This window comes from Parambassis ranga, unplaced genomic scaffold (genome assembly GCF_900634625.1).
Source record: "Parambassis ranga unplaced genomic scaffold, fParRan2.1 scaffold_234_arrow_ctg1, whole genome shotgun sequence".
In the NCBI taxonomy this organism is placed as follows: Eukaryota; Metazoa; Chordata; class Actinopteri; family Ambassidae; genus Parambassis; species Parambassis ranga.
Genome location: NW_021144781.1, coordinates 1 through 26,269, shown reverse-complemented (window position 1 = coordinate 26,269; position 26,269 = coordinate 1). Strand labels below are relative to the sequence as shown.

At 45.6% G+C, this 26,269-nt stretch overlaps 1 protein-coding gene and 1 pseudogene across 1 annotated transcript; both read right to left on the bottom strand.

Annotated features, from left to right (window-relative positions):
- Positions 1-2,170: 2,170 nt before the first annotated feature.
- Positions 2,171-3,459, bottom strand: LOC114430541 (amyloid beta A4 precursor protein-binding family B member 1-interacting protein-like; the record flags this gene model as incomplete). The annotated part of the gene is made up of 6 exons (XM_028398631.1): positions 3,119-3,459; positions 2,966-3,037; positions 2,739-2,898; positions 2,543-2,664; positions 2,388-2,462; positions 2,171-2,303 (listed from the first exon to the last, which is right to left on the bottom strand). Coding segments are annotated over exons 1-6 (598 nt in total), but the record flags the coding sequence as incomplete, so codon positions are not given.
- Positions 3,460-7,959: 4,500 nt separating this feature from the next.
- LOC114430543 (coiled-coil domain-containing protein 39-like) lies at positions 7,960-15,825 on the bottom strand (annotated as a pseudogene).
- Positions 15,826-26,269: the final 10,444 nt, after the last annotated feature.

Here is a 26,269-nt window from a genome sequence, read left to right as displayed (position 1 = left end):
CATGATGGGGTACATCCCAGGAAGTGGGGTCTGAGGCGAAGCAGAAGCTACAGCAGAGGCTGGTGAATAGGGAGGACGGTATCTCCGCCCCCTGAGTTCCCTCGCTCTCTACTTCCTGTTTAATGTCAGTGGTACTACCAGACTCCTCACAATCATCATCTATGCAGCACAGATATGCCTGAATAGAATCTTACGTCTCTCCTCATCAGCCTGCACTGCCTCCTTCAACTCAACTGTCTCTAACACTAATAATCTAATAATCTCCTCCTTTCTCTCTCTCTCTAGTTTAACTCTATTCTCCACTGTTGCAATCACACTTTTTAGTGGCTTTTTATCATCTCCTTTCACTCCCTGCTCTGTCATTGCTGTACACACTGCTGCTTCCATCTTAGCTGCAGCCTTCTGTTGTCCCTCTGGTCCTGCCTGTCCGCAGCAATGGCTCAACATCTTACTCATCTGTTCATCAATTGTCTTCCACGTAGACATGATTACCACTCACCAAATCCTTCTTGCGTACCTGCTGTATGTTAAAAATGTACCTTCTATATGTGCCTTATTCTATCCCTCACTGTGACTCTGGCAACAGAGTCACACACCTTCACTTAAACACACTTTCACACACACAGACACTCATTCAACCTGCAACACACACACTTAGGCCTACACACACACACTCACTTCTCCGACGGCACGGAGTAAACACCTTTCCTCGACGGCGCGAGGTCAAAACAATTAAACACAATTTTCAATACATTAAAACACAACTTAACAATAGGCTATATATTTTCTTCTCTTTTCTCTTTTCTCTTTTTCTCGTGATCCTTTTTTTGTCTTTATTATTTTGTGATCACTGTGACACTTTTCCTCTGTGTGACCCTTTTTTTTTTATTTTTTAAGCTTTAGGCGGTCATCACTGTCGTTTCAGGGGTCATCAAATCCCACGGGCTTTCAACCGAGCTTTATCTATATTTGCGTCCAAATATAGCGGGGGATGCCACTCCCAATGACATAACGCTCATTCACGTTATTGTATTAACCCTTTTTTTATTCTTTTTATTTTTAATTGGTTAATATCTCTCTCAGTGTCACTTTTCCTTTTTCTCTTTTACTTCATCTCATTTTCTCTTTTACTTCATCTCATTTTCTCTTTTACTTCATCTCATTTTCTTTTACTTCACTTATTAAGACTTACAATCTGCCTCTTACAATTTGAACTCTAAAACACCGTACCATCCCAGTGACTACTTAATTTAGATTGTCAATGTGCAGAATTTTGATTAAACAGGTATCTGCTTACCTTGTTATTATTGGCCAGCCAGTAGTCCACTCCGTCAGGCAAGATGTCATTTGACCCACACTCCTTTCGTGTCCCTGTTCGGGGCCGCCAAATTGTCGGGTGAAATCCCCTTGTTTCCTTCTGATCACCCCCCTGAATTAGTTTGTAAGGAAGGAGCGGATAAATTCTGGTCTCAAAATTATAATTTATTAAACAATGAGGCAATTCTGAGTCGCAGAGCTCTGGGTTGTTGCACACACAGAACAACAAGAACAACACAAGAACAGGACAACCAACAAGAACAAACAACCACACAGCAACAACGAACAATGCAACAACAACTGGACATGGAATTCACACATTGATATACCACATGGGCGTTTCTGCCTGCCGGCCCACAGGGGCATCTACCGCCCCCCTGCAGACCCTGGTTCATACAGCAACTAGACCATTAGTGTTTACTGCCAAATAAGGTAAAACTCCAATTCCTTAAATCTCATAGGTTGTGAGTCCGATCTGGGGGTGACCATAAAACTGGGCACTCAGGAGAAAAACACATTCCTTTAGAATCTGGCTTTTATCAGGTCAAAGGTGCTGCTGTCCTTAGTCTGAATTTATGACCATCTCGTACCAACCGGAGCTCTCTCCAGAGAGCAGAAAAACAACTGATCTCATCTGCCACAGCCTGACTGCAGAAAACAACGTTATATGACATACTATGAAATTACTTATTAATACATTCAGTATCCGCAAATTACTTTGATTTTCTATAAAACTTCCTAACACATAAACACTTATGAAATCACATTATTAAGCGATAAACACATATAAACATGAATACTTATATATCTGAACACACTGCATGTTAACACCATGCAGAATAAATTCTTTCACCCAACAGTACATAGTAGATTCCAGAGGCCCTGAGAACAAAGTAGCGAGACTTCCAAACCTTCTTCCCGTCTTCTTTTAGGTACAGCGTGCCTTCAAGATCAGGAACTATCAGAGTTGAACCTCCAAAATGTTCCTGCAGCATCAGACAGACACACACACACAAAGTATTAAAAAAGACAGGCATCCTCTCCAGTGTGAGCTTGGAAACATCACTGACCTTGATGAGGAGTTCTTTGGCCTGTTGGTTAACCCCACTCAAAACTGTTTTGCTCTTTTTCCACATGTAAAACAGCTTTAGGAGGAGGAAAACACATTTTAATTGACTCACTGTCTTCCATCATCATGTGATCACAGCTACGCCCTCCTTCTCACCTGAGGGTCTGTGAACATCACATACTTCTGGGGCCTTAACACGAAATAGATTTTGTTTTCACTGTGACGAGTCCAGGCACACAGCAGCTCCACTAAATACTCATGGTCCTCAAAGCCTCTCTCTGAAATGATGAAAAACATTCTGCTTCCTATAGTCAGACTCAATGTGTGTGTGTGTGTGTTACAGTGATCTCACCGTTCTGCAGCTCAGGGTTGGTCTCACACACGCTCCAGTCGATGCTGCTGTCACAGTGTGTCTTCTCAAGCAGCTTGTCCAAAACCTGTCGGACCGTCTGCCTCTCATTCACCATCAGAGTCTTGGAGCTGCCATCACCCATCAGCACCTTCACTATCAACTAGGAGAGACCTCACAATCAGCTACTGCCCAGGGAAGAAGAACACGCAGACGCCTGCTGACCTTACCTTCCTCACTTTGGCTTCTTTCAGCTTCTCCAGAGCCAGTTTGATCTTTTCTGCTTTAGTCTGAGGTTTGCTCTGCACACAAGAAAACTTCCATTAACTTTCGACAACATGTTAACTTTCATAATCCAAGGTCTGAGTAACCGTCTGCATCACCTGGGATGATTCAGCAGTGTTTGATGATGGAGTCATGGCAGGTGGTGGGGGGGTCCGATCATCTGGAAGGCTGCTGCTCTGTGGAGGAGTGGAGAGTTCTGGCTGGGATGACTTGCATCCCAGGTCAGCCACCAGAGCATCCAGGTCATGGTCCTCCAGCTCATTAAGAGACTCTGTGAGGAGGTACGGAGAGTTAGAGGGGCAACAGTGTAAAGGGCATCAGCTCAGATACACTCTGGGCTGCGTCTGGTAGTTATAACATAATGGGTTATATATCCTGTCCAGCTGCATCACTGTGTGGTACGGAGCCTGCACCGTCACCTGCAGGAAGACGCTTCATCGCATAGTGACAGCAGCTGAGAGGATCACCGGCGTCCCTCTCCCCTCCCTCCAAGACCTCTACGACAGCCGTCTCACCCGAAAGGCCCTCCGCATCACAGGAGACCCCACCCACCCTTCAATTCAATTCAATTCAATTCAGTTTTATTTATATAGCGCATATTACAATCAGACATTGTCTCAAAGCGCTTCACAGGAACCCCCCTAAGAGCACTGTGGCAAGGAAAAACTCCCTTTAAGAGGAAGAAACCTTGGGCAGGACCCGTCAACTTAAGGGGGAACCAGTCCTGCCGCTAGTCAGAGAGGATGAGGGAGAGAGAGAGAGAGGGGATGAAGGAGAGAGAGAGAGGAGAGAGAGGATGAAGGAGAGAGAGAGAGAGAGAGAGAGAGGAGCAAACATGATACAAACATGATACAGTACAGAGCAAACATGACAGCAAGATGAGACAGTGATTATATTGTAATAGATGTATATATATATCGTCAGTCCATAAGTAGGAATAGTAATTTGATAGCAAGGATGAGCAGCAGGGGCTTCACACCGCTTCTTCAGTCTGCTGCCATCAGGAAAGAGACTGCGCAGCCTCCGGGCCAGGACCAGCAGACTGAGGGACAGCTTCATCCACCAGGCTGTCAGGAAGCTGAACTCTCTCCCTGCTGTGCCCCACTTTCTCCCCCTTCCCTGACACCACCCCGCACCCCTAATTTAAAATATTTAAAATATTTGACAGAAGCTACAGTTCATAGTTTAGGATAACTCTTGTAATGGAAGTAAGATGCGTCCTTGATGTGTTCGCAGTGACTGTGCATCCCTGTACTGTATCATGCTCTGTTTTCAAGCTGTAACAGAAAACACATGGTGAGGCACAGATATATAAATCACAGGTCAGTTCATTAAGATAAAGGGATTCACCACAGCATAATGTTGCTGGCTTACAGCTTCTGAATCAAGGTAATGGCTTTGTCCCCATTATAGAATTTGTATGTCATCATGACAAAGAAATACAGTTTAATCATTAACAGTCAGCAGGACCAGTCATATTCCATAAACAAGCTGGGCTGATAGCTGCCGGATTTTAGTTCAAAACTGTGTCTGGGAACATGTCCTCATGCTGGAGCTGCTGCTTAAATGACACCTTCAAGCCCCTTCAGACCGGGATAAAAAACCTTTGTGGCTCTGAGGCAGAGAAGCAGAGAGAATGGACCCAATCAAAGGCGATAAGTGGAATCATTTAAATCCCTTTGCTTCTCAGGCTCTGAGAGGATCAGAGCTTTTAATCAAAAAGCTTTTCCTTAAAACTCTTGTAATAGTCTGTTTGTCACTGTGATGACTTTTCCCAAGAGGATGCATGCCAACATGACATGTATGGTATGTATGATGTAATGCTGAGCAGAGATTGATCCCACTCTTAGAGCTGAACTCATTTACAGCTGACACGCAGGCTGGAAATTGACGATCGCTCTGTACGCCTCAGGCTGCGTGTGCATCAGTTAGATGTGTGTAATGTTTTACTTGGCATGCCGCACATGTATGATGAGCAGCTTATGTATGCTTAAGGGAATCTGCAGTGATCGCCCACAGCCAGCTCCAGCTGCAGTGACTTCACATCACAGTGTCACTTTATGCTTTTTGTGGTACTCGGTTTCAAAACAAGTCAAAGTCAAAGTCAAAGTCAGCTTTATTGTCAAATCAGCTATATCGGCTGGACATACAGAGAATCGAAATTGCGTTACTCTTCACTCCGCAACATATAACATAACTAAAAACCTAAGATAAATATAAAGTGTAAAAAAAGTACCTACAATGAGGCACACACAAAATACAAGGCACAAAATGAAGGCGCAATGCAGTAAGAGTGCAAAAGATGTACAGTGCAAGACAGTGCAGTTGGCATAATGTAAACAGGAATGGTTTAACTTATAACAGCTTATTGAGACTGGTATGAGAGTGCAAAAGATGTAATGGTGCAAGACAGTTGGCATAATGTACAGTCCATGATTGGTTTAAGTTATAGCAGCTTATATGAGACTGGATGACATGACTAAGGTGCAAGTGAATACACAGGGTAAAGTGGCTGGTGCAAAGAGTTCCTTTTTGTTAAAGTGGCTGGTACAAAGAGTTCCTATGTTGGTGGGGGGGGGGGGGGGGTCAGGGAAGGGGGGTCAGGGAAGGGGGAGAAAGTGGGGCACAGCAGGGAGAGAGTTCAGCTTCCTGACAGCCTGGTGGATGAAGCTGTCCCTCAGTCTGCTGGTCCTGGCCCGGAGGCTGCGTAGTCTCTTTCGTGATGGCAGCAGACTAAAGAAGCGGTGTGAAGGGTGGGTGGGGTCTCCTGTGATGCGGAGGGCCTTTCGGGTGAGACGGCTGTCGTAGAGGTCTTGGAGGGAGGGGAGAGGGACGCCGGTGATCCTCTCAGCTGCTCTCACTATGCGATGAAGCGTCTTCCTGCAGGTGGCGGTGAAGGCTCCGTACCACACAGTGATGCAGCTGGACAGGATGCTCTGAACAGCCCCTCTGTAGAAGGTGCACAGGATGGAGGGAGGGGCTCTGGCTCTTTTGAGCTTGCGGAGGAAGTAGAGGCGCTGCTGTGCCTTCTTGGTCAGGGATGCAGTGTTGTTAGTCCAGGAGAGGTCCTCAGTGATGTGCACACCCAGGAACTTGGTGCTGCTCACCTGCTCCACAGCAGCACCGTCGATGGTCAGAGGGGTGTGCTGACTGTGTGCTCTCCTGTAGTCCACAACCATCTCCTTTGTCTTCTCCACATTCAGGGAGAGGTTGTGGTCTCTGCACCACTCGGCCAGAAGGTGCACCTCATTCCTGTAGTTTGTTTCATCTCCACCGGAGATGAGACCCACCACAGTTGTGTCGTCCGCAAACTTCACAAAGATGTTGTTGTTGTGTGTTGGCGTGCAGTCATGGGTCAGCAGAGTGAAGAGGAGGGGGCTCAGCACACATCCTTGGGGAGCCCCGGTGTTCATTGTGATGGTGCTGGATGTGTTTCTGCCGACCCGCACTGTCTGAGGTCTCCCGGTGAGGAAGTCCAGCAGCCAGTTGCACAGCAAGGAGTTCAGCCCCAGCTGGTCCAGTTTGTTGATGAGCTGCTGTGGGATGATGGTGTTGAATGCTGAGCTGAAGTCTATGAACAGCATTCGAACATATGAGTCTTTATTTTCCAGGTGGGTGAGGGCTGTGTGGAGTGCTGTGGAAACAGCATCATCGGTTGACCGGTTGGGCCGATATGCAAACTGGAATGGGTCCAGGGAGGGAGGGAGGGCCGTCTTGATGTGTTTCATGACTAACCGTTCAAAGCACTTCATGATGATGGGTGTGAGTGCTACTGGACGGTAGTCATTGAAGCAGGCGGGGGTGGACTTCTTTGGCACAGGGATGATCGTGGTGGCTTTGAAGCAGGTGGGGACAACAGCCTGGCTCAGTGAGATGTTGAAGATGTCTGTAAACACCTCAGCGAGCTCCTCAGCACAGTCTCTGAGCACACGGCCAGGTATGTTGTCAGGACCAGGAGCTTTGCGTGCGTTGATCTGGCTGAGAGATGTCCTCACGCTGGCTCGGGACAGGGAAAATACCTGGTCAGTGGGAGAGGGTGTGATCTTTTGTGCAGGGGTGCTGTTGAGTGCTTCAAAGCGTCCAAAGAAGTCATTCAGCTGGTTCAGCAGAGAGCTGTTGCTGTCACAGGTCCGTGGAGAGGGCTTGTAGTCCGTGATGGTCTGTATCCCCCGCCACAGGCTCCGGGTGTCTCTGCTGTCGCTGAAGTGGTGGGCAACCCTCCTGGAGTACTGCCTCTTCGCCTTCCTGATGCCACGGGACAGGTCAGCTCTGGCTAACCTTAGGCTGGTCTCGTTGCCTCTTCTGAAGGCAGCGTTCCTGGCCCTCAGCAGCCTGTAGACCTCCCCTGTCAGCCATGGTTTCTGACTGGCTCGAATGCTGACTGTCCTGGTTTCAGTTACATCATCAATACATTTGGTGATGTATGCAGTGACAGTCTCTGAGTACTCCTGGAGGTCAGTGCAGTTTTTGTGGGTTGCAGCCTGCTTAAACACATCCCAGTCTGTTGTGCTGAAACAGTCCTGTAAAGCTCCTGTGGCTCCCTCCGGCCACACTCTCACTTCTTTTCTGACTGGTTTGGCAACTTTTACCAGTGGTCTGTATGCTGGCATTAACATAACAGTAATGTGATCAGAGGCTCCGAGGTGGGGGAGGGGGAGGGCTTTGTAAGCGCCTCTCTGGGTGGTGTAAACATTGTCCAGTGTGTTGTTACCACGGGTTGGAAAGTCTATGTGTTTGTGAATTTTTGGAAACACAGTCTTGGGGTCTGCATGGTTGAAATCACCCGCCAGGATGAGAAAAGCATCAGGGTGGGCTGTCTGCTGCTCACTGACCTGCAGGTAGAGCTCATTCAGTGCGTCGCTCCTGTTGTTGTTGCTGGAGCTCGGCGGGATGTACGCAGCTACAAGCAGTATAGCTGTAAACTCCCGTGGCAGGTAAAACGGCCGGCACTTTATAATCATAAGCTCCGCAAGTGGCGAGCAGTGTTTGTCATTGATGTAAACACAGAGCCCGCCGCCGTGGGTCTTACCTCCTTCAACCAGGGCTCTGTCCGCTCTGAAACATGTTAGGCGGTCGAGCTGGATGGCGGAGTCATTTGTAACCAGATAGTGTTCAGATCAGCCAAGAAAGCAGAGTTATTTGTCCTGATTACTTTTTTTTCTAACCCGTTTCTGCTTCAAAGCACTGATGGTCATGTTTTGAGAGAGATTGTGGCGGTTCTTAGGAGCCTTACGAAACATGTTGTCTGCTGTATTTTTAGCCAGATGCAGGAAGTCAGTCCGAGCTGGGGGTGGAGGCATTAGTGACGTCATATTAAACTGTTCATCCTTCAGACTTGCTTTCTTTCACAGCAATAAACACAAATATCTCTTGGCTGAAATAACACAAATATTTTTTTATACTATACAGATTATATACTATATTCTCTCTCCCGTCCTGTCCTCAGCTTCTTCCTTTGCCGTCTTCTCTTGAAGCCTGGAGAGTGTGTGCTTCATCCTTCAGTGTGAACATGCCGCTCCGCTCCCATGTTAAAATGGCCGACTTCACAGCACAAAAGAACATGTTTACAGCCTCCCATCTCCTCTCTGTTTACAAAGATCAGCTAGTAAAGATGAACACAGCATGCTACAGGTTCCTCTTTGTGCTGCTGCCGCTCTTTGTGCTGCTCCCTGAGCTGGAACGTCTGGAGGTGGTGAGAGGAGAGGAGGTCACAGGCAGATTCAAGTCCAGTCCCACCATCTTCACTGTGGGGGGCTGTGGAGCAGAGGCTCCACGGCTGCTGGCTGAGGATGCAGGAGGTCTACAATACAGGCAGAGCACAATAAATACACAGAGGAAGAGTGGTGTACTAAAATATCCACCTCACTCGTTATACTCTGTTTATAGTCGTATTCATCTTGTGCATTTTTATCACCAACACCTTGCAGCTGTGGAGCTGACTGACTGTTAAAGGTGAACTGTTATCAGTGTAGTATTCTAGTGTGACCCATTTCAGGGTAAGTCTGACCTGGAAGTGGTCGAGCTGCTCCTGTAGCTCCGCTGGGAGGAAGGAGTTGAAGGAAGAGGTGGAAGAGACAGATTGTCCTGTGAGGGGTAATAGAGAGGAGCATTAAAGGTTAAGCTGCTGTGGCTGCATTAGTCCTGCTGTTTGAGCTGCAGGTCATGCAGGACAGCACGCCGTCTGCCTTGTTGTACAGCAGATCCCTCATACGCTCCACCTCTAGCTTCATAAACTTGTGCTCCACCATGCTGTCCTGATAGGTAACCCATGAGTTTAAAATCACAGTGCATACAGCCTTTCTGTCAGGTCGATTCTTAGCTTTGAGGAAAAACTACTTCAGTTTGTTTGCATTCATTTAAGTTGCTATAGGATGTATTGACCTTCCACAGTGACACATGATGGTGATCACAGGTACCTGTTTCCTCTGTCGGACGTTCTTCAGGTTCAAGTCCAGTCCCACCATCTTCACTGTGGGGGGCTGTGGAGCAGAGGCTCCACGGCTGCTGGCTGAGGATGCAGGAGGTCTACAATACAGGCAGAGCACAATAAATATACAGAGGAAGAGTGGTGTACTAAAATATCCACCTCACTCGTTATACTCTGTTTATAGTCGTATTCATCTTGTGCATTTTTATCACCAACACCTTGCAGCTGTGGAGCTGACTGACTGTTAAAGGTGAACTGTTATCAGTGTAGTATTCTAGTGTGACCCATTTCAGGGTAAGTCTGACCTGGAAGTGGTTGAGCTGCGGGCAGAGTTTGTCCTGTAGCTCCGCTGGGAGGAAGGAGTTGAAGGAAGAGGTGGAAGAGACAGATTGTCCTGTGAGGGGTAATAGAGAGGAGCATTAAAGGGTAAGCTGCTGTGGCTGCATTAGTCCTGCTGTTTGAGCTGCAGGTCATGCAGGACAGCACGCCGTCTGCCTTGTTGTACAGCAGATCCCTCATACGCTCCACCTCTAGCTTCATAAACTTGTGCTCCACCATGCTGTCCTGATAGGTAACCCATGAGTTTAAAATCACAGTGCATACAGCCTTTCTGTCAGGTCGATTCTCAGCTTTGAGGAAAAACTACCTTAGTTTGTTTGCATTCATTTAAGTTGCTATAGGATGTATTGACCTTCCACAGTGACACATGATGGTGATCACAGGTACCTGTTTCCTCTGTCGGACGTTCTTCAGGTTCAAGTCCAGTCCCACCATCTTCACTGTGGGGGGCTGTGGAGCAGAGGCTCCACGGCTGCTGGCTGAGGATGCAGGAGGTCTACAATACAGGCAGAGCACAATAAATATACAGAGGAAGAGTGGTGTACTAAAATATCCACCTCACTCGTTATACTCTGTTTATAGTCGTATTCATCTTGTGCATTTTTATCACCAACACCTTGCAGCTGTGGAGCTGACTGACTGTTAAAGGTGAACTGTTATCAGTGTAGTATTCTAGTGTGACCCATTTCAGGGTAAGTCTGACCTGGAAGTGGTCGAGCTGCGGGCAGAGTTTGTCCTGAAGCTCCGCTGGGTGGAAGGAGTTGAAGGAGGAGGTGGAAGAGACAGATTGTCCTGTGAGGGGTAATAGAGAGGAGCATTAAAGGGTAAGCTGCTGTGGCTGCATTAGTCCTGCTGTTTGAGCTGTTTGAGCCGTTCTGCACCTGCAGGAAGTATTTCTCCAGCGCCGGTCTGACGTCTGGGTTTTTCTCCATGGCCTCATTCAGCATCTTGTCAATAACCTTGTTAAATTCCTTCATCTCTGTCACTTTAATGTCCTTCTCTTCCAAAGTCTCACTCTTGGTTTTTTTGGCTGAGCGGATCTGTTTGGTCAGATTGGAGCACTGGAAAACAGCAGGACATTACAGAATTAAACATGACTGAGGCAATAGCCAGGGTTCTGTATACACACACACACACACACACACACACACACAACACCCCCTGTGTTTACTGCCGCGTCATGAAATGACTTTAGAATAAGCAGTTGATTTTAAACCTGTTTTGTGGCTCTGTCGATTTTCTCCTTCTGAACAGTGATGTCTTTGTTCAGTTTCTCCAGGAGTGTCTGATTTATTCTCATCTTTTCTCCCTCCTCTTGCTCCTCTTGTTGCAGGTTCTGCAGAGTCTTGTTCCTTTCCTGGAAACAGACACACACCCATGAATACACTAAAGCTGAACATGCACATACACAGAGATTCATACAAGATCAATGTCAGGCAGATAGTTTAAACAAGTTTATTTTTGGCTTTCACAGGGGCGCTACATAATACACCCTCTGTATTTCCTGTAGTCTGTAGTATTGTGCAGTGATGGCTGCACAAAAGAGATGCACCTTTAGGCCACATGGTCTGTGGGCGACTTCTACAAAGAAGGGATCTGTGTGCTCCATGGGTGCTGGACTAAGTGTGTAAATGATTGATTCTCTAACTTGGCCCAAAGCATATCCATCACTGTGTTGCAGTGATAATAACTGACTTCCTGGTTACAAACATAATATCTTATCTGATGATTTTGAATGAATTACTATTTACATGACTAAAGTTCTTTTACCTGTCTGTAACAAAATTGTAATTTAACTATTACTGCCTGCTGAATGTTGACCATTATGCTAATGATATATGAGCTAACAAAGTATTTGCATGGTTAAGATCCAGTTAATCCAGAATCAGTCTGAATGTAACCTGAGCCGTCGAAGACTAATTGCTTCGTTCTCAGTGATCTGCTCTACACTGGCTATAAATAACAATAACCTGCATGTCCTGTTGGAGCTCCTGGATCTGTCGTTTGTTATCCTTCAGCTTCACTTCAGCAGCTCTCAGCTGCTCCTCCAGCTTCAACTTCTCCTGATAGTCCGGACCTAAAACGAAAACAAATTACATTGTGGCCAATGACAGCTGCCGCCATCATTTAACAATCAATCAATCAACAAGTATACAGTTGAAGAGGGCTGTCGCTGGTTTACATACTGGATTCTTCAGCTTTGTTGAAAGATTTGCGGTATACAGAGTTAGAGTTGCTGAACAGCTGGTTGGTGTTCTCCAGAGCGCTGTTTTCCAGCTCCAGCTTGTGGATTTTAGCATCCAGCTCATCACCCTTCTGCTTAAGTTCCCCTTTCTCTTGTGCAACCTGGTGAAAAGCACACACAGGTGATGCAAAGGTCTGGAACCATGGTGTGTGCTTCAGTAGACTATGTGTGAAGAGCTCCGACCTTAGTGATGTAGTAAGCCTGTGAGTGCTCCCCCTCCGCCTCAGGACCTGCCTTGGTCAGGGTCACAACCTCAAAACGTTTCTTCAAAGTTTCAATCTTGGACAGTTTCTCATTGAGTTCAGCACTGAGATACAATGATTGACATTAAGTGATGTGACAAACCTTTGAGAACTGAGTGATTTGTTTTTTTTTTTACCTGAGTCTCTGCCTCTCCTGTTCACCGAGCTTCAGCTGCTGGCTGAGCATTTCTTTGTACACTTTGATCTCATCCTCCCTCTCTTTCATAGCTTTCTGCAGGTTCAGCTTCCTCTTCTCCAAAGACAGCACGCCATCTGCCTTGTTGTACAGCAGATCCCTCATACGCTCCACCTCTAGCTTCATAAACTTGTGCTCCACCATGCTGTCCTGATAGGGAACCCATGAGTTTAAAATCACAGTGCATACAGCCTTTCTGTCAGGTCGATTCTCAGCTTTGAGGAAAAACTACTTCAGTTTGTTTGCATTCATTTAAGTTGCTATAGGATGTATTGACCTTCCACAGTGACACATGATGGTGATCACAGGTACCTGTTTCCTCTGTCGGACTTTCTTCAGGTCCTTCTCACAGGTACTACAGAACAAGTTGAGCTCCTCCACTTTGTCGGTCAAATCTTTCTTCTGAGCTGCTGACTTCTCCATCTCCTTCTTCTGGCAGCGAATATGAGTCTGCCAGACACCAAGATTTATCTCAGTATATGTCAGAGGTTTATAGAAAAAAAAAGCCAAGTATATTATCAGACTGACCTCAGACTCTTTGAGCATGTCAGTGAGCATCTTAGCTGTGGTTTTTTTCTCCTCTAGGTGTTTGGTCAGCTCAGCAATCTTCACATCCAGCATTTGTTTTTCATCTGATGGAATGTCATCTCCTCGCAGGCGTTCCAGTTTTTTATTCAGTGCATTGTTCCGACTGTCCTGCACAATGAAGGGGACAAACAAATACTGTCAGCATTTGTGTTGCAGAGTGGAGCATAAGACATAGGGAGGCTGGGTAGTGTTTTGCTAAACGTGCCACTTGTCTCAAGATGGTCTGCTGCCTTGTAATTTCCTCCTCCTGTTTTTTGAGCTGGTTATGCAGGCGCACAATGGTGGATTTACTCCTTGAAACTTGCGCAGCAGAATCCTCCTTTTTCATCCTGACAGCCTGCAGGTGCTCTCTATGGTGAGACAGCTCTGAGTTGTAGTCACGCAGCTGGATGTCCAACTCCTGGAGTGAAACACAGGCATGGAGTTACAGAGAGGAAATAAGTTTCTGCCACCGTGTGACCAAATGTAGCAAACCATAAAAAACAGATGACCAAAGAGAGGGGCTGCAAAAATACCCAGTGATAAAGAACTGAAAGGGTCCGACAGGCCATCAATGCTCACCTTACTGGCCTGCTCCTCATCTCTGAGGAACTGCTCCATCTGTGCTGCTCTCTCCTCCTCACTGAGGGCAGTCTGAGTCACAACCTTCAGTTTCTCCTCCAGCGCAGCATTGTGGATCTTGGCTTCCTTCAGTCTAAAATACACAGAAACATAAAACAGACATTGTGTAGTACATTACAACAGCTCCAGTCAATACACACAGAGCCTGCGTGATACACTGACTTGTCATTGTAGTCCTGGATGTCCTTCTTCATCGTGGATATGTGGGACGTCAGCATCTTCACATCAGAGGTTTTTCTCTAGGTTGCCTTTGCAGCTTTTCAGCTGCGGGACACACAAGAGTCAGTTCACTCGCACTTATAATAATATCAATATGAAGGCAGTTATTATTAGTCCACATTCAGCACCTCATCCTGCAGCCTGCCACTGTCACTCTCCTGCCCCTTCAGCTCCTGCCGCAGTTTTACTGCCTGTTTGTTGGCCACCGCTGACTTCCTCTCGGTTTCTTTCCTGTTGTCCCTCTGGATCTCCATCAGGTGCTTCTTCTCTGCAATGGCGGCCTTCTTTTCCCTCAGCTTCTGGTTGGCTTGGGCAAGTTGCTGTAATAATAATTACAAAGAAAAGACTCTTCCTGTGTGAATTCACTCTAGAATGAATGACCAGTAGATGTTTAATGTCCCATGCTTTACCAGTGCACACTGCTGCATCTCAGCATCCTGTTGCTTCATGTACTTGATAGTGTTTTCCCACAGGTGGGTAAGCTGCTGTGTCTCCAGGTGAGCCTGCTGCAGATTCTCTGTCACCTTAATCCAATGCAAGCTGGTACGACAGCAGAGGGATTTTAATGGGAAACCACAACTGCCATACTAACATTTGTTTACACATACTGTTAGTAATAACACCATGGATGTGCTGTGTTTTTACACATTACCTGGGCTAATTTTGTCTCAGTCTTCTCTTTATCGAGTGCTTTGAGCTTTTCATTGGCCTCCACAGACTTCTTCTCTATCACAGAATGAGCGACTGCACCAGGGGAGGTTAGACAGCTGTTAGTTGATGATAACTCAAAGCTGTAAGTGCTGCAGAAGAGAGATGTTTTCATCTCTTTACCTTGATCCTCTGCTCATCTTGCTGAGCGTATTTGTTGATAGGCCATCGTGTCCTCATATTTGCCTGCTGACTCCTCCAAAAAGCAATCCATTGTCTGCTGGTCCCAGTTCATCTGCTGCCTGAACTCCTCCAGCTTCTGTTTGGCCTTGAAAATGTTGTTCTGGGGATACAGATACATGTTATTGTGGCATCACAATCCATAGCTACTTCTCTTTTCTATTTTTTATTCATGAAAGGCTCTGACCTCCAGCGTGTTTTCCTCTCTCCTAAGGAGCTGAGCTCATTCTCCATCTTAGCTGTGTCCTGAAGTCAGGCGGCTGGTTTCTCTCTCCGCGAGGGCTGTCAGGTGTTTCTCTAACTCTATCTCTCTCTCCTTTGCCTCACACAAAGCCTAGACAATACAAATAACACACACTGCTAACACAAAACAAACATATCACAACTCATAGATACAATACTGACCTCAGTGTTTTCCAGCTCTTCTTTAATATTCTTTAGGTAATTGGCCATGTTCTTCTTTGTTCCTTGTTTTTCTCCAGTTTGTCTTCCAGTTGTGTCCGCTCTCTCTCTTTTCTACAAATCTGTTGACATCATCATGACACAGCACACAGTGAATCAAAATTCAGATACCGAAAACTGATGTGCAATAACATTAAGAAACACAATCTAAAGTGTAAAGGGAGGACGTTTGTCCATACATACATATCTGTCACTTACAAGAAAAAAAGATTCAAATGTCACATTTTATTTGGAAATTTCAGCTGTGCCCGGAATTTACAGGTGCTCTCAAATATTTAAAATAATGAATTGAACAGTGACCCTGGTGTCACTGCAGGAGGACCGTGTGCACAACCTGCGCTCAGTCAAAACAAACCTCATTACAACATTATTCTTCAGTGAGTAATTTTAAACGACCCACACGATGACACCCAAAAACAAACAGAGAAAAGGAAGCTAAACATGTGCCATTAAACATGTTAATAATAAGTTTCCTCACCTCCTCCAGTAAGGCTTTGTTTTCAAGCGTTGAGCTCGGGGACAGCATAACGGCTATCCCACCCCACTTCAGCCAAAACTGGGTCGAGAACTCCAGACATAATTTCCATTTTAACACACCGTGCCTGACAAATGCTATGGAAAGCAACAACGCAGTAATTCTCAGCAATATGTCTTGACTCCGGCTTTATACAGCGTCTGTGTGTCGGTTGCTATGGTTCAGGTCTGTTGTCAGTTGCCCCTAGCAACCACACGTTCCGCATGTCGCCACAAGGAGGCAGTGCGAGACCAGAAGTAATGCTTCCGGTCAGCTTGTAAAATACATTTAATGTATACTTCATCTCCAAAATCTTCTACTATTTATCCGTGTCAATCTTTTGCCTGGTGCAACTTTGTTCATATTGTTTTCTAAGTAGTTGTGTATTTAATATTAAATTGCACTTCATATTGGTAGTAATCATGATGGTAAACATATTAACCTTTTATATACACGCGGCCCGAGGACGGGACGGTTCATGTTTTCACTGCAATATCTCCGTCTGGGCGCAGCCATTTTGTGCTCTTTGTTGACAACCTACACCTCGTTGGAAAGCCACTTCCCTACTCTATTGATTGACAGCTCGTTTGACCATACAAAAGGATCGAGGGCCTGTCCCTAGCCAAAAGAATCCAATGAGCGACTATATCGAGCGAAGCACCTCCCCCCACTCTTACGCTTGTATTTTCAGCCCATTATATTTGACGCTGAATCTGATGCAATGGACGTATAGCCAATAAGATTTCCGTCACGGGGATGTCCCACATGAAGGGGTTGTGGAAGGAGGGTGGGCTACAGGCCTAAGCGTAAACATGAACAATGGGATGCCGGCTGTCCATGCGTAAATGCGTAATAGTGAGAGTGAGCGTATATCTCCATTCCAGTGGTATTTCCAGTGACCAGAGAGATGGCGAAACGCATGGAAAAGAAGAATTACACTGTTGAAGAAGTTATTGAAGAGTGTACGAGACGGGAAAGCGACTTTTCTGACGAGGATGTGTCGGATGCGCAAAGTTATGTGTCGTCTGTTGACTCGGTGGAGGAGGACATGTTCATTGAAGGAGAAGATATTGTCCATGACAAGTAAGTGTAACTTTTATACATGTTGCAGTTTTATAAATAGAATGTAGACGTTTCAAAGAATTAGTGAATACAGTGTTGTGTCCTTGTTTTGTTTACCTGTGTGGGGAGGTGTGCGCTTTTACTATTCCTCCAAAGTAGTTGTGGAGGACTGATTTGTGAGGTGAACAATGAATACAGCTACAGTTGTTCTGTGAATGAATATCTGATATATACATACAACCATACATACATCTATAGTTATTTTGTTTTATATATATTTTGTGCATTTTTAGGCAAACACTGTGTTCTATTTCATTTACCTGTGTGGGTCCTTTGTTCTGTTTACCTGTGTGGGGGAGGTGTGTGCTTTTACTATTCCTCCAAAGTAGTTGTGGAGGACTGATTTGTGAGGGTGAACAATGAATACAGCTACAGTTGTTCTGTGAATGAATATCTGATATATACATACAACCATACATACATCTATAGTTATTTTGTTTTATATATATTTTTTGCATTTTAGGCAAACACTGTTCTATTTTGTTTACCTGTGTGGTGTGCACTTTTACTATTGATTTGTGAGGTGAACAATGAATGCAGATACAGTTGTTCTGTGAATGAAAACCTTATTTTTTGCATTTTAGGCAAACTGATTCAGATACAGAGTGGGAGCCAAGCACCAGAGCCAGAGCAGCCTCCTACTCCCAGTGTACAACATCACAAGCCAGTCTACATCTCTGGTGACAGTAGACACCCATCAAGCTTTCTAGCTGTGCTTTGTAGCAGCCCGTGACTGTAACAGTGGCATACTGAGAACAACATGTGGCTGTGAAACCTGTGAATTGTAAACATGTAAACAGTTTGCTGTAAGTAGTTTGGGTATTTGTTTAGATAAAGGTGTTGTTTTTGACCATATCTCTTGTTCTGAGTCTTTTCTTGTGATGCACAATTTCAGTTTCAGTAGAATAATGAGCATTCAATGTGTTTTTGCTTCACTAACATTATTTCAATCATACTAATAGTGAATCTGAATATGGAATGAGGTTCCTCTAAGTGCAGCTTTCATTAGAGCTCTCATTGATGTCTGTATGTTGAAGCATTCCAGAGTTATGCACTTGGTGCCAAAGTGTCCATTTGGAGACTCCAAATGGCACTTTTTGGAGAGCGCCTGGGAATACCTACAGAAAAACCTGTCCCAAATGGTCATTTCTTGTCCAATTACTATCTACTTTTAACTGGGAATAGGTAAGACTTCAGCCTGTGTCACTATATTGTCATCTAATCAACATCACCATGCTCCAGTTGTCAAGCAGCCTTTTTTTACAAAAAAAATTTAGGCGAGCTACAAAATCTTTTTATTTCTCTGTGTTTAGACTTCTCTCACTGTTAACCATTTGCAATTGCAGTAAATCACACAGCTAAAATAAAAATTTCAGAGTGTTACCTTCACAATGAGACCAAGCTTTTGCACATACTCCTAAGGGCTCACAAACAGCTTGTAGTTAATTTGGGTATGCCTTTGACAGGCGTTTCATCAACTATTGAGGGTGGTGTTAAAGGGTTAATATTATGATGTATAGTATTTAGATAATATTATAATACAATAGTATTTATATCTGCAAAGTTTGGAAGAAGACTACCGGTATAAACCATATATGGTTTCCACGGCAACGGACGTCACGTGTGTCGGGGTGAAAATCCCTGTTTCCTTCTGCTCACCCCCTGAATTAGTTTGTAAGGAAGGAGCGGATAAATTCTGGTCTCAAAATTATAATTTATTAAACAATGAGGCAAATTCTGAGTCGCAGAGCTCTGGGTTGTTGAGATACAAAGAACAAGGCAAGAACAACCATGAACAACAAAGAACAACTCATCAACAACCACTGGACATGGAATTCACACATAAATATACCCATGGGCGTTCCCGCCTGCCGGCCAACAGGGACATCTACTATCCCCCTGCAGACCCTGGGTCATACAGCGAATAGAGTATATATACATTCAGTATCCTCGAATTACTTTGATTTTCTATAAAATTTCCTAACACATAAACACTTATGAAATTCACATTATTAAGTGATAAACACATATAAACATGAATACTTTAAAAATAAATTCTTTCACCCTACACGTGTCGCCTCATCAAGCTGTCATTCATTTGGCAGCTACTTGCCAACTATTTGCTAGGCTATATGCTACATGCTAACGTTAACTGTCACATCAAGACAGCAGATTGACGTCACCGTCAGCTAAATGACGACTATGGCTACAACTATGGCACCTTAAGGTGCCTGGGGCGCACCTCCTACAAATGTAGCTGCCAGTTTGATCTCCGTCACACCGGGTTAAGTTCCTGCAAACTTTTAGCCACATTTCCACCTCCACAGACAAAACAACAACTAACAAACAACTTCTTCTCCTTCATCGTCGGTTTTCAACAACTGTAGCTTGAGTTCTTTAACGATTTAAATGCGAAATTATTCAAACTCAATCACAAAGATTTATAACCTTTAATACAATTTATTTTTTACTTTAACGGGAAGAAAAAACGATGTCAAAACACTAATATACCAGAGTATATGCCCTGTTTTTATTCATTAAACAGTTACTTATATTTTCTTATACATTTTGCACCCGCACTGTTGGTAGTTTCCGCATTGGGGTAGTTTCAGAGCAGTAGAGTAACACAAAAAAGCATAACTGACACAAATAATGGCTTGGATAACTTTTGTAGGGTTTATTTTGATATATCTCTTTCCCATAGAGGTAAACGGCAGCAACGCAGTTTGTTTGGAACTATTGAGGCTTACATGAACCACGTGATCACTGTAGCGGTGACATCAAAGCTTGACGCAACTCTCTCTCTGCTTACTTCCGGCGCTGGTGGAGACCGGCTGCTGCTTGCAACGGCTCCTGCTTACTGTCTCTTTTTTTTCCTACTTTTTGCTATTCTCCACTTTTATTCTCGCTGTTTTTCTGCTTCTTCAACAACTTCCAGAGCAACAATGCATGAAGCGGCTCGCGTTGTTTACAGTATTGAACAGCTGATTGCGCTGAGTAGCGCTGTAGTGTTCCCCAGGGACAGACACCAAATACCCCCGGAACTGGTTCGGAAGTCCCACCGTGGTTGCAGTGCCGGGAAAGAAACGTCGAGATAAGAAGAGATGCTTCAGACCGGCTCTCCCCACCGTCACTATGGGAAATGTGAGATCTCTTCCCAATAAGATGGATGAGCTAGCGGCACTAACTCGCCATCAGCGTGAGTACATGGAGAGCAGCGTCCTTCTGTTCTCCAAGACCTGGCTCACACAGAACATCCCGGATTCTACTCTTCTGCTTGAAAACTTTCATCTGCTGCAGGCGGACAGAATGGCGGACAGCGGTAAGGGAAAAGGAGGGGGGCTGGCTGTGTATGTGAACGTGAGGTGGTGCAAACCGGGACACTGCACTATTAAAGAACAACTGTGCAACAGGGACATCGAACTGTTAGCAGTTAGCATGAGGCCTTTCTATGTACCACGGGAGTTCTCACATGTGATTGTAACGGTGGTGTACGTCCCTCCCTCTGCTAACGCAGACACAGCTTGTGACACCCTGCTCTCAGTCACCAGCAGGCTGCAGACACAGCACCCACAGGCCCTCTTCCTCATCTCTGGAGACTTTAACCACGCGTCTCCCTCATCTGTTCTGCCCACATTCACTCAGTATGTCACCTGCCCCACTAGAGACAATAGAACACTGGACTTGCTTTATGCCAACACCAAGGAGGCATATTCTGCATCCCCCCCTCCCTCCCCTGGGAAGAGCTGACCATAACATAGTCCATCTGCAGACTGTGTACACTCCTGTTGTGCACAGGCAACCGGCGGTCTCACACAGAATGAAGAGATGGACCGAGGAGAGTGAGGCTGCTCTCATGGACTGCTTCAACACCACTGTGTGGACAGAGCTTTATGACCCACATGGGGAGGACATCAACACAATAACAGACTGCTTAACGGACTATATTAACTTCTGCGTTGAGAACACTCTTCCTTCCAAGAAGGTACGGTGTTTCTCCAACAACAAGCCGTGGATTAACCCTGAAATCAAAGCTCTCCTGAAGGAGAAGAAGAGAGCTTTCAGGTCAGGGAATAAGGATGAGCTGAGGGCTGCACAGAGGGAGCTGAGGAGGAAGATCAGAGAGGGAAAAGCCAGCTACAGGAAGAAGATGGAGGAGCAGCTGCAGCAGCAGAACGTCCGCGGGGTGTGGAGAAGCCTGAAAACCATCTCTGGCTACAACACACCCCACTCACAGGCTGAGGGGGATCAGAAGTGGGTCAATGACCTAAACCTACACTTCAATAGGTTTGATGTAGCACCCACTCCTCCCCCCTTGCAGTCGCACCTCTACTCTCTGACTAATGGCCTTTGTTCCTCTCCCACAGCCCCCCACACTCTTAGCTCATCACAACATCAAACCATTTCACACCCACACAGAGACACTCATCCCCCACCCCCCACCCCTGTCCTTCACAGCAGCCCAGGTGAGAACAGAACTCAGGAAGACAAAGACAAAGAAGGCAGCTGGACCAGATGCCATTAGCTCCAGGCTCCTTAAGTCCTGTGCAGACCAACTGTGTGGAGTTATGGAGCACGTCTTCAATCTGAGCCTCAAGCTGGGGGTGGTACCACAGCTCTGGAAGACCTCCTGTGTGGTACCAGTGGCTAAAACACTGCACCCCAAAGACCTCAGCAGCTACAGACCAGTGGCTCTGACATCCCACCTCATGAAGACACTGGAGAGACTGGTCCTGAGACACCTCCGCTCCACAGTGGACTTCTCCATGGATCCGCTGCAGTTTGCCTACAAGCCTAATGTTGGAGTGGAGGATGCTGTCACCTTCCTGCTACACCGAGCTCCGTCTCACCTGGAGAAGCCCGGCAGCACTGTGAGAATCACCTTCTTTGATTTTTCCAGTGCTTTCAACACCATCCAGCCGGCGATCCTGAAGGACAAACTGGAGCAGACAGGGGTGGACCACCTGCTGTCAGAGTGGATCAGGGACTACCTCACAAACCGACCACAGTTTGTGAGAGCCCAGAACTGTGTGTCTGACCTGTTTACCTGTAGCACGGGTGCCCCTCAGGGGACTGTCCTGGCCCCCTTCCTTTTCACCCTCTACACGTCGGACTTCAGACACAACACTGACGGCTGTGTGCTGCAGAAGTTCTCTGATGACACTGCGATTGTTGGTCTCATCAGTGATGCGGAGTACAGAGGACTGACGCAGAACTTTGTGGACTGGTGTCAGCGAAACCACCTCCTGATCAATGCAGGGAAAACCAAGGAGATGGTGGTGGACTTTCACAGACGACACTCAGCCCCCCCCCTCACCGGTGAACATCCAGGGAATGGACATTGAGCAGGTGGACTCTTACAAATACCTGGGTGTTCACCTCAACAACAAACTGGACTGGACTCACAACACAGGCACACTGTACAGGAAGGGCCCGAGCAGGCTCTACCTGCTGAGGAGACTGCGGTCTTTTGGAGTGAAAGGGGCACTCCTGAAGACTTTTTATGACTCTGTGGTGGCATCGGTCATCATGTACGGTGTGGTCTGCTGGAACAGCAGCATCACTGAGAGGGAGAGGAAGAAGCTGGACAGAGTCATCAGGAAGTCCAGCTCTGTCCTGGGCTGCTCTTCACACACCACAGTGTGCTTTTATTTACTGTTATTTATTTAGTTTCTGATGCACTATGTACAGTTTATAAACCACTCCTACCTCCACTCACCTGTGCAACATCTGTTAATATGTAAACTGTTTTTTGATTGAGTCTATTTTATAATGTATATATCTTTTATTGGTAGTCTATTTTATAATGTATATATCTTTTTCTTAACTTATCCCTTGCTGTCTGTATGCCGTTGCAAAAATGCAATTTCCCCATTGTGGGACTAATAAAGGTTTCTTAATCTTAATCTTAATCTCTCTCTATGGCTCTGGGTATTAAATCGACTGTGACTTTTAACTTTATAGAAGTTGCCAGACAACACTACTGTTGTTAAAATGCAGCCACAACACCAGCCTAAATATTTGTCCACTGGAAAGATGACATATCCGGCTCACCGTGAACAACCTGCAAGGCAGGCTGTTGCAGACCAGATGCAGCTTGCTAAGACGGAAGTGATCATCAACCATTTTAAATGTATCCTGGACAAGCTGACTCCTGACAACTTCAAGGGCAGCATGAAAGACCTGAGAACAAAGCCTGTGGATACAGAAGAGGGTCTGATGGAAATTACCAGCCTTATTTTTGAAAAGGCCATGTCTTCACTCAGCACACCCACAATATATATGGACATGTGCTGGCATGTTATGAACTACAACACCAATTTTGCTTCCAGCCTACGAACAATGCTGATCCAGCACTGCAAGTCTGAATTTAATGAAAACCATGGAAACAACCACATTTATGAAGCGAGAAGGAGGCGCCTGTTGGCTGCTGAGGACGAGGAGAAAGAGCTGAAATGCATCAGGAAGGAGCTGGTTGGCGTCAAAGCCTCCCGTCGCTCCCTCAACAACATCCACTTCATTGCTGAGCTCTTCAAATGCAAGTTAATCGATGACACCATGGTTCATTATTTTCTGACCAGACTCCTGGGTAACGCAGATGAGCAGTCCTTGGAGTGCCTCTGTTCACGCTCATTGGTTTGGAATTAGAACGAGTCACACGAGAGGAAAAAATGGACCACTACTTCCACCAGATGCGTTTATTCGTTCTAGATGGGGCCATTTCTCTCAAGAGTTGCTAGCATCATCACTGCAACCATAAACCTCAGAAACAAAGACTGGTGTCTTTCTAACTGTGACCATTTTAGCCAACCCAGACGCAAGCCCATTGCACATGTGGCTAGCCCTCTACCAGTTCAAGGACCAACTGATGACAAAGGATTAAAAAACCCCACTGTTAACAGTAAGACCCAGACTACATGTAGGGTAAATCTAGTTCTGGAGAGCAAGGGTACAGTCATCAACTCTTTGACCCAGTCTGCTCGCACAGAGAAGGAAAAGGAAAGCTCAGGACAAAGCTCAGAAGAGAGCTGTGAGACAGCCTCATGAAGACAAGTGGATCGAAACGCCGCAGATACTCAGTATGACCCGCCAGCAGCAGCCTGAAGCACCACAGACAGGCCCTGTGGAGTCAGATGGAGTTATCAGCTATGTTAAAACCATGCTGAACAGGGTGTGCCCTGACACATTACAGGGTTGGATGTCAGAAGTGAAGCACCTGCAGCTAAATACAGAGCACAGGTTGAAGACAGTTACCAGCCTGATCTTTGAGAAGGCCATGTCTTCTCCAGATTCACTTGGACTCTGTGCCACTATGTGCGGCTGCATCATGGAGGCCAGCTCTTCAGGTCCTGTCAGCTTCAAAAATCTGATGATCCAACATTGCAGGGCAGAGTTTGAAGAGAACCATGGAAACAGCAGGATTTTCATGGAGTGACAGGTATGGCTCAAGGCTGCTAAGGCACAGAAGGGAGAGTTGGAACGACTCAGGGCAGAGCTGGAAGAGGTCAAAGCTTCCTGTCGCTCTGTTAATAACATCGGGTTCATCTGTGAGCTCTTCAGAGCTAATGTTTTCAGCTCGACGGTCATACACAGCTGTATCAAGCGACTGTTGGACAACAGGGCCGAAGAGTCACTGGAATGCCTCTGTGAACTCTTCACGGTTATTGGCAAGGAGCTTGAAAGGGTCACACCGAAGAATGTCATGGACTCCTATTTTAAGAGGATGGATGGCTTTATGAAGGATGGAAGGACATCTTCCAGGGTGTCCAGCCTACTAAGGAGTACAGTGGTTTTGAGAGACAGGAACTGGTGTGCTGCAAAGACCTACAAACGCTTTGCAGTAAAAGACCATTCAGTCCAACAGCCAGATGCACCTGTGAAATGCTTAGACCAATCTGACTTCCCAGTTCTTCAGAGGGGAGATGCTGCAAAGACAGACCATCACACTGCAGTTTCTCAGGATGAGGATCCAACTCCCAGTCCCACCAGCCCAGACACACAAAAACAGCTGGGTGTTTGTCTGCTGCCATAGAAATCAACAGACTGCTGCCAAACCACGCAGGTCTGCTGGCAAAGGCCATCTTTGTCTCATTCACCCACCTACCATTCTTACTCCATTACTACGTCCTCCTCCCTTTCATCCACTGTTTAACCCATCCTAGGTGTTAACCTAGGCCTTCAACCACCCCCCCTGCCCTATTGTAAAACCTTCAACAAATAAAAAAATGAAAACTTTAATATTCTCTCAGATGTATATTTGTATACATATTTTAATGTTATTCCTTTATGATCTATCTATCTATCTATCTATCTATCTATCTATCTATCTATCTATCTATCTATCTATCTATCTATCTATCTATCTATCTATCTATCTATCTACTTAAAGTGTGGCAGAGCTTCATTGCATTCAGCATTCATCATGCACCTCAGTGCAGCAACAGGCATAAAGAGAGTGCTGCTCACCTGTCATTCCTAACAAATATCTGGGTGACTGCAAAGCCACGTGATCTTCCTGCTCTGCACTGCTCAGTGCATGCTGCATAGACTGCAATGGTTATTTCTCCAAATCACACTAATTGTCACGATGTGGATGGTGTTCTTCCTGTTTTGTTTCAAGACATGATGGATGTTGGTGGCTCTGTTCAGTGTTAGCCTGTGGTAACTCTTAACTGCTTGTCATATTGTACATAACAAGCGACACATTTATTCGTGGCGTGGCAAACAAATACTGCGTATCCACTGCAAACTTGTGCTTAGTCACTACAGAAAATAGAGAAATGTGATGTGTCACGTCTAAACACATGATGAGAAATGTTGTGCAGTGTCCTTCCTGTGACAAAAACAGCAGTGTGACAGGTTCAACTGTTTCCACGTGAAGAAACACATTTTAAAAATCTATCAAGGACATGTTCATATTGTTAACACTTATATTTCCAGCAAAGAGGAGATCAAAGATTTCAGGCAGAGTTTAGTGAAACTCAATGTCTGGGTTTTTCCATATGGACGCAGCATCCCGCCAGCTTTACTATTTAAAAAAACATCTTGCATGTGGGTTGTTTTAAAAAGTCGCACAAGAAAGAGGGTGTCGAAGCGTTGGTAGGTATGTTAGTTTACAACGGGGATGAAAGGGAGGAGATAAGGCCTGTTTTTCTATCTCACTGTCACATCTATTGTGGCACCAACAATCACATTTTGCCTCAGAAATAGTAACATACAATCAGAGGAGAATAAATCTAGTGCAATTAGTGTATGTGCAACCCAAATTAACAGTTTGCTTCCAGTAGATCCATACAGTGAGGTGTTGATACAGAGGCTCCTACCCATTTATTTGCACTGTACACCATCACAACTTAAGTCTCTGGATGTTGTGGGGCTGTCTTGGT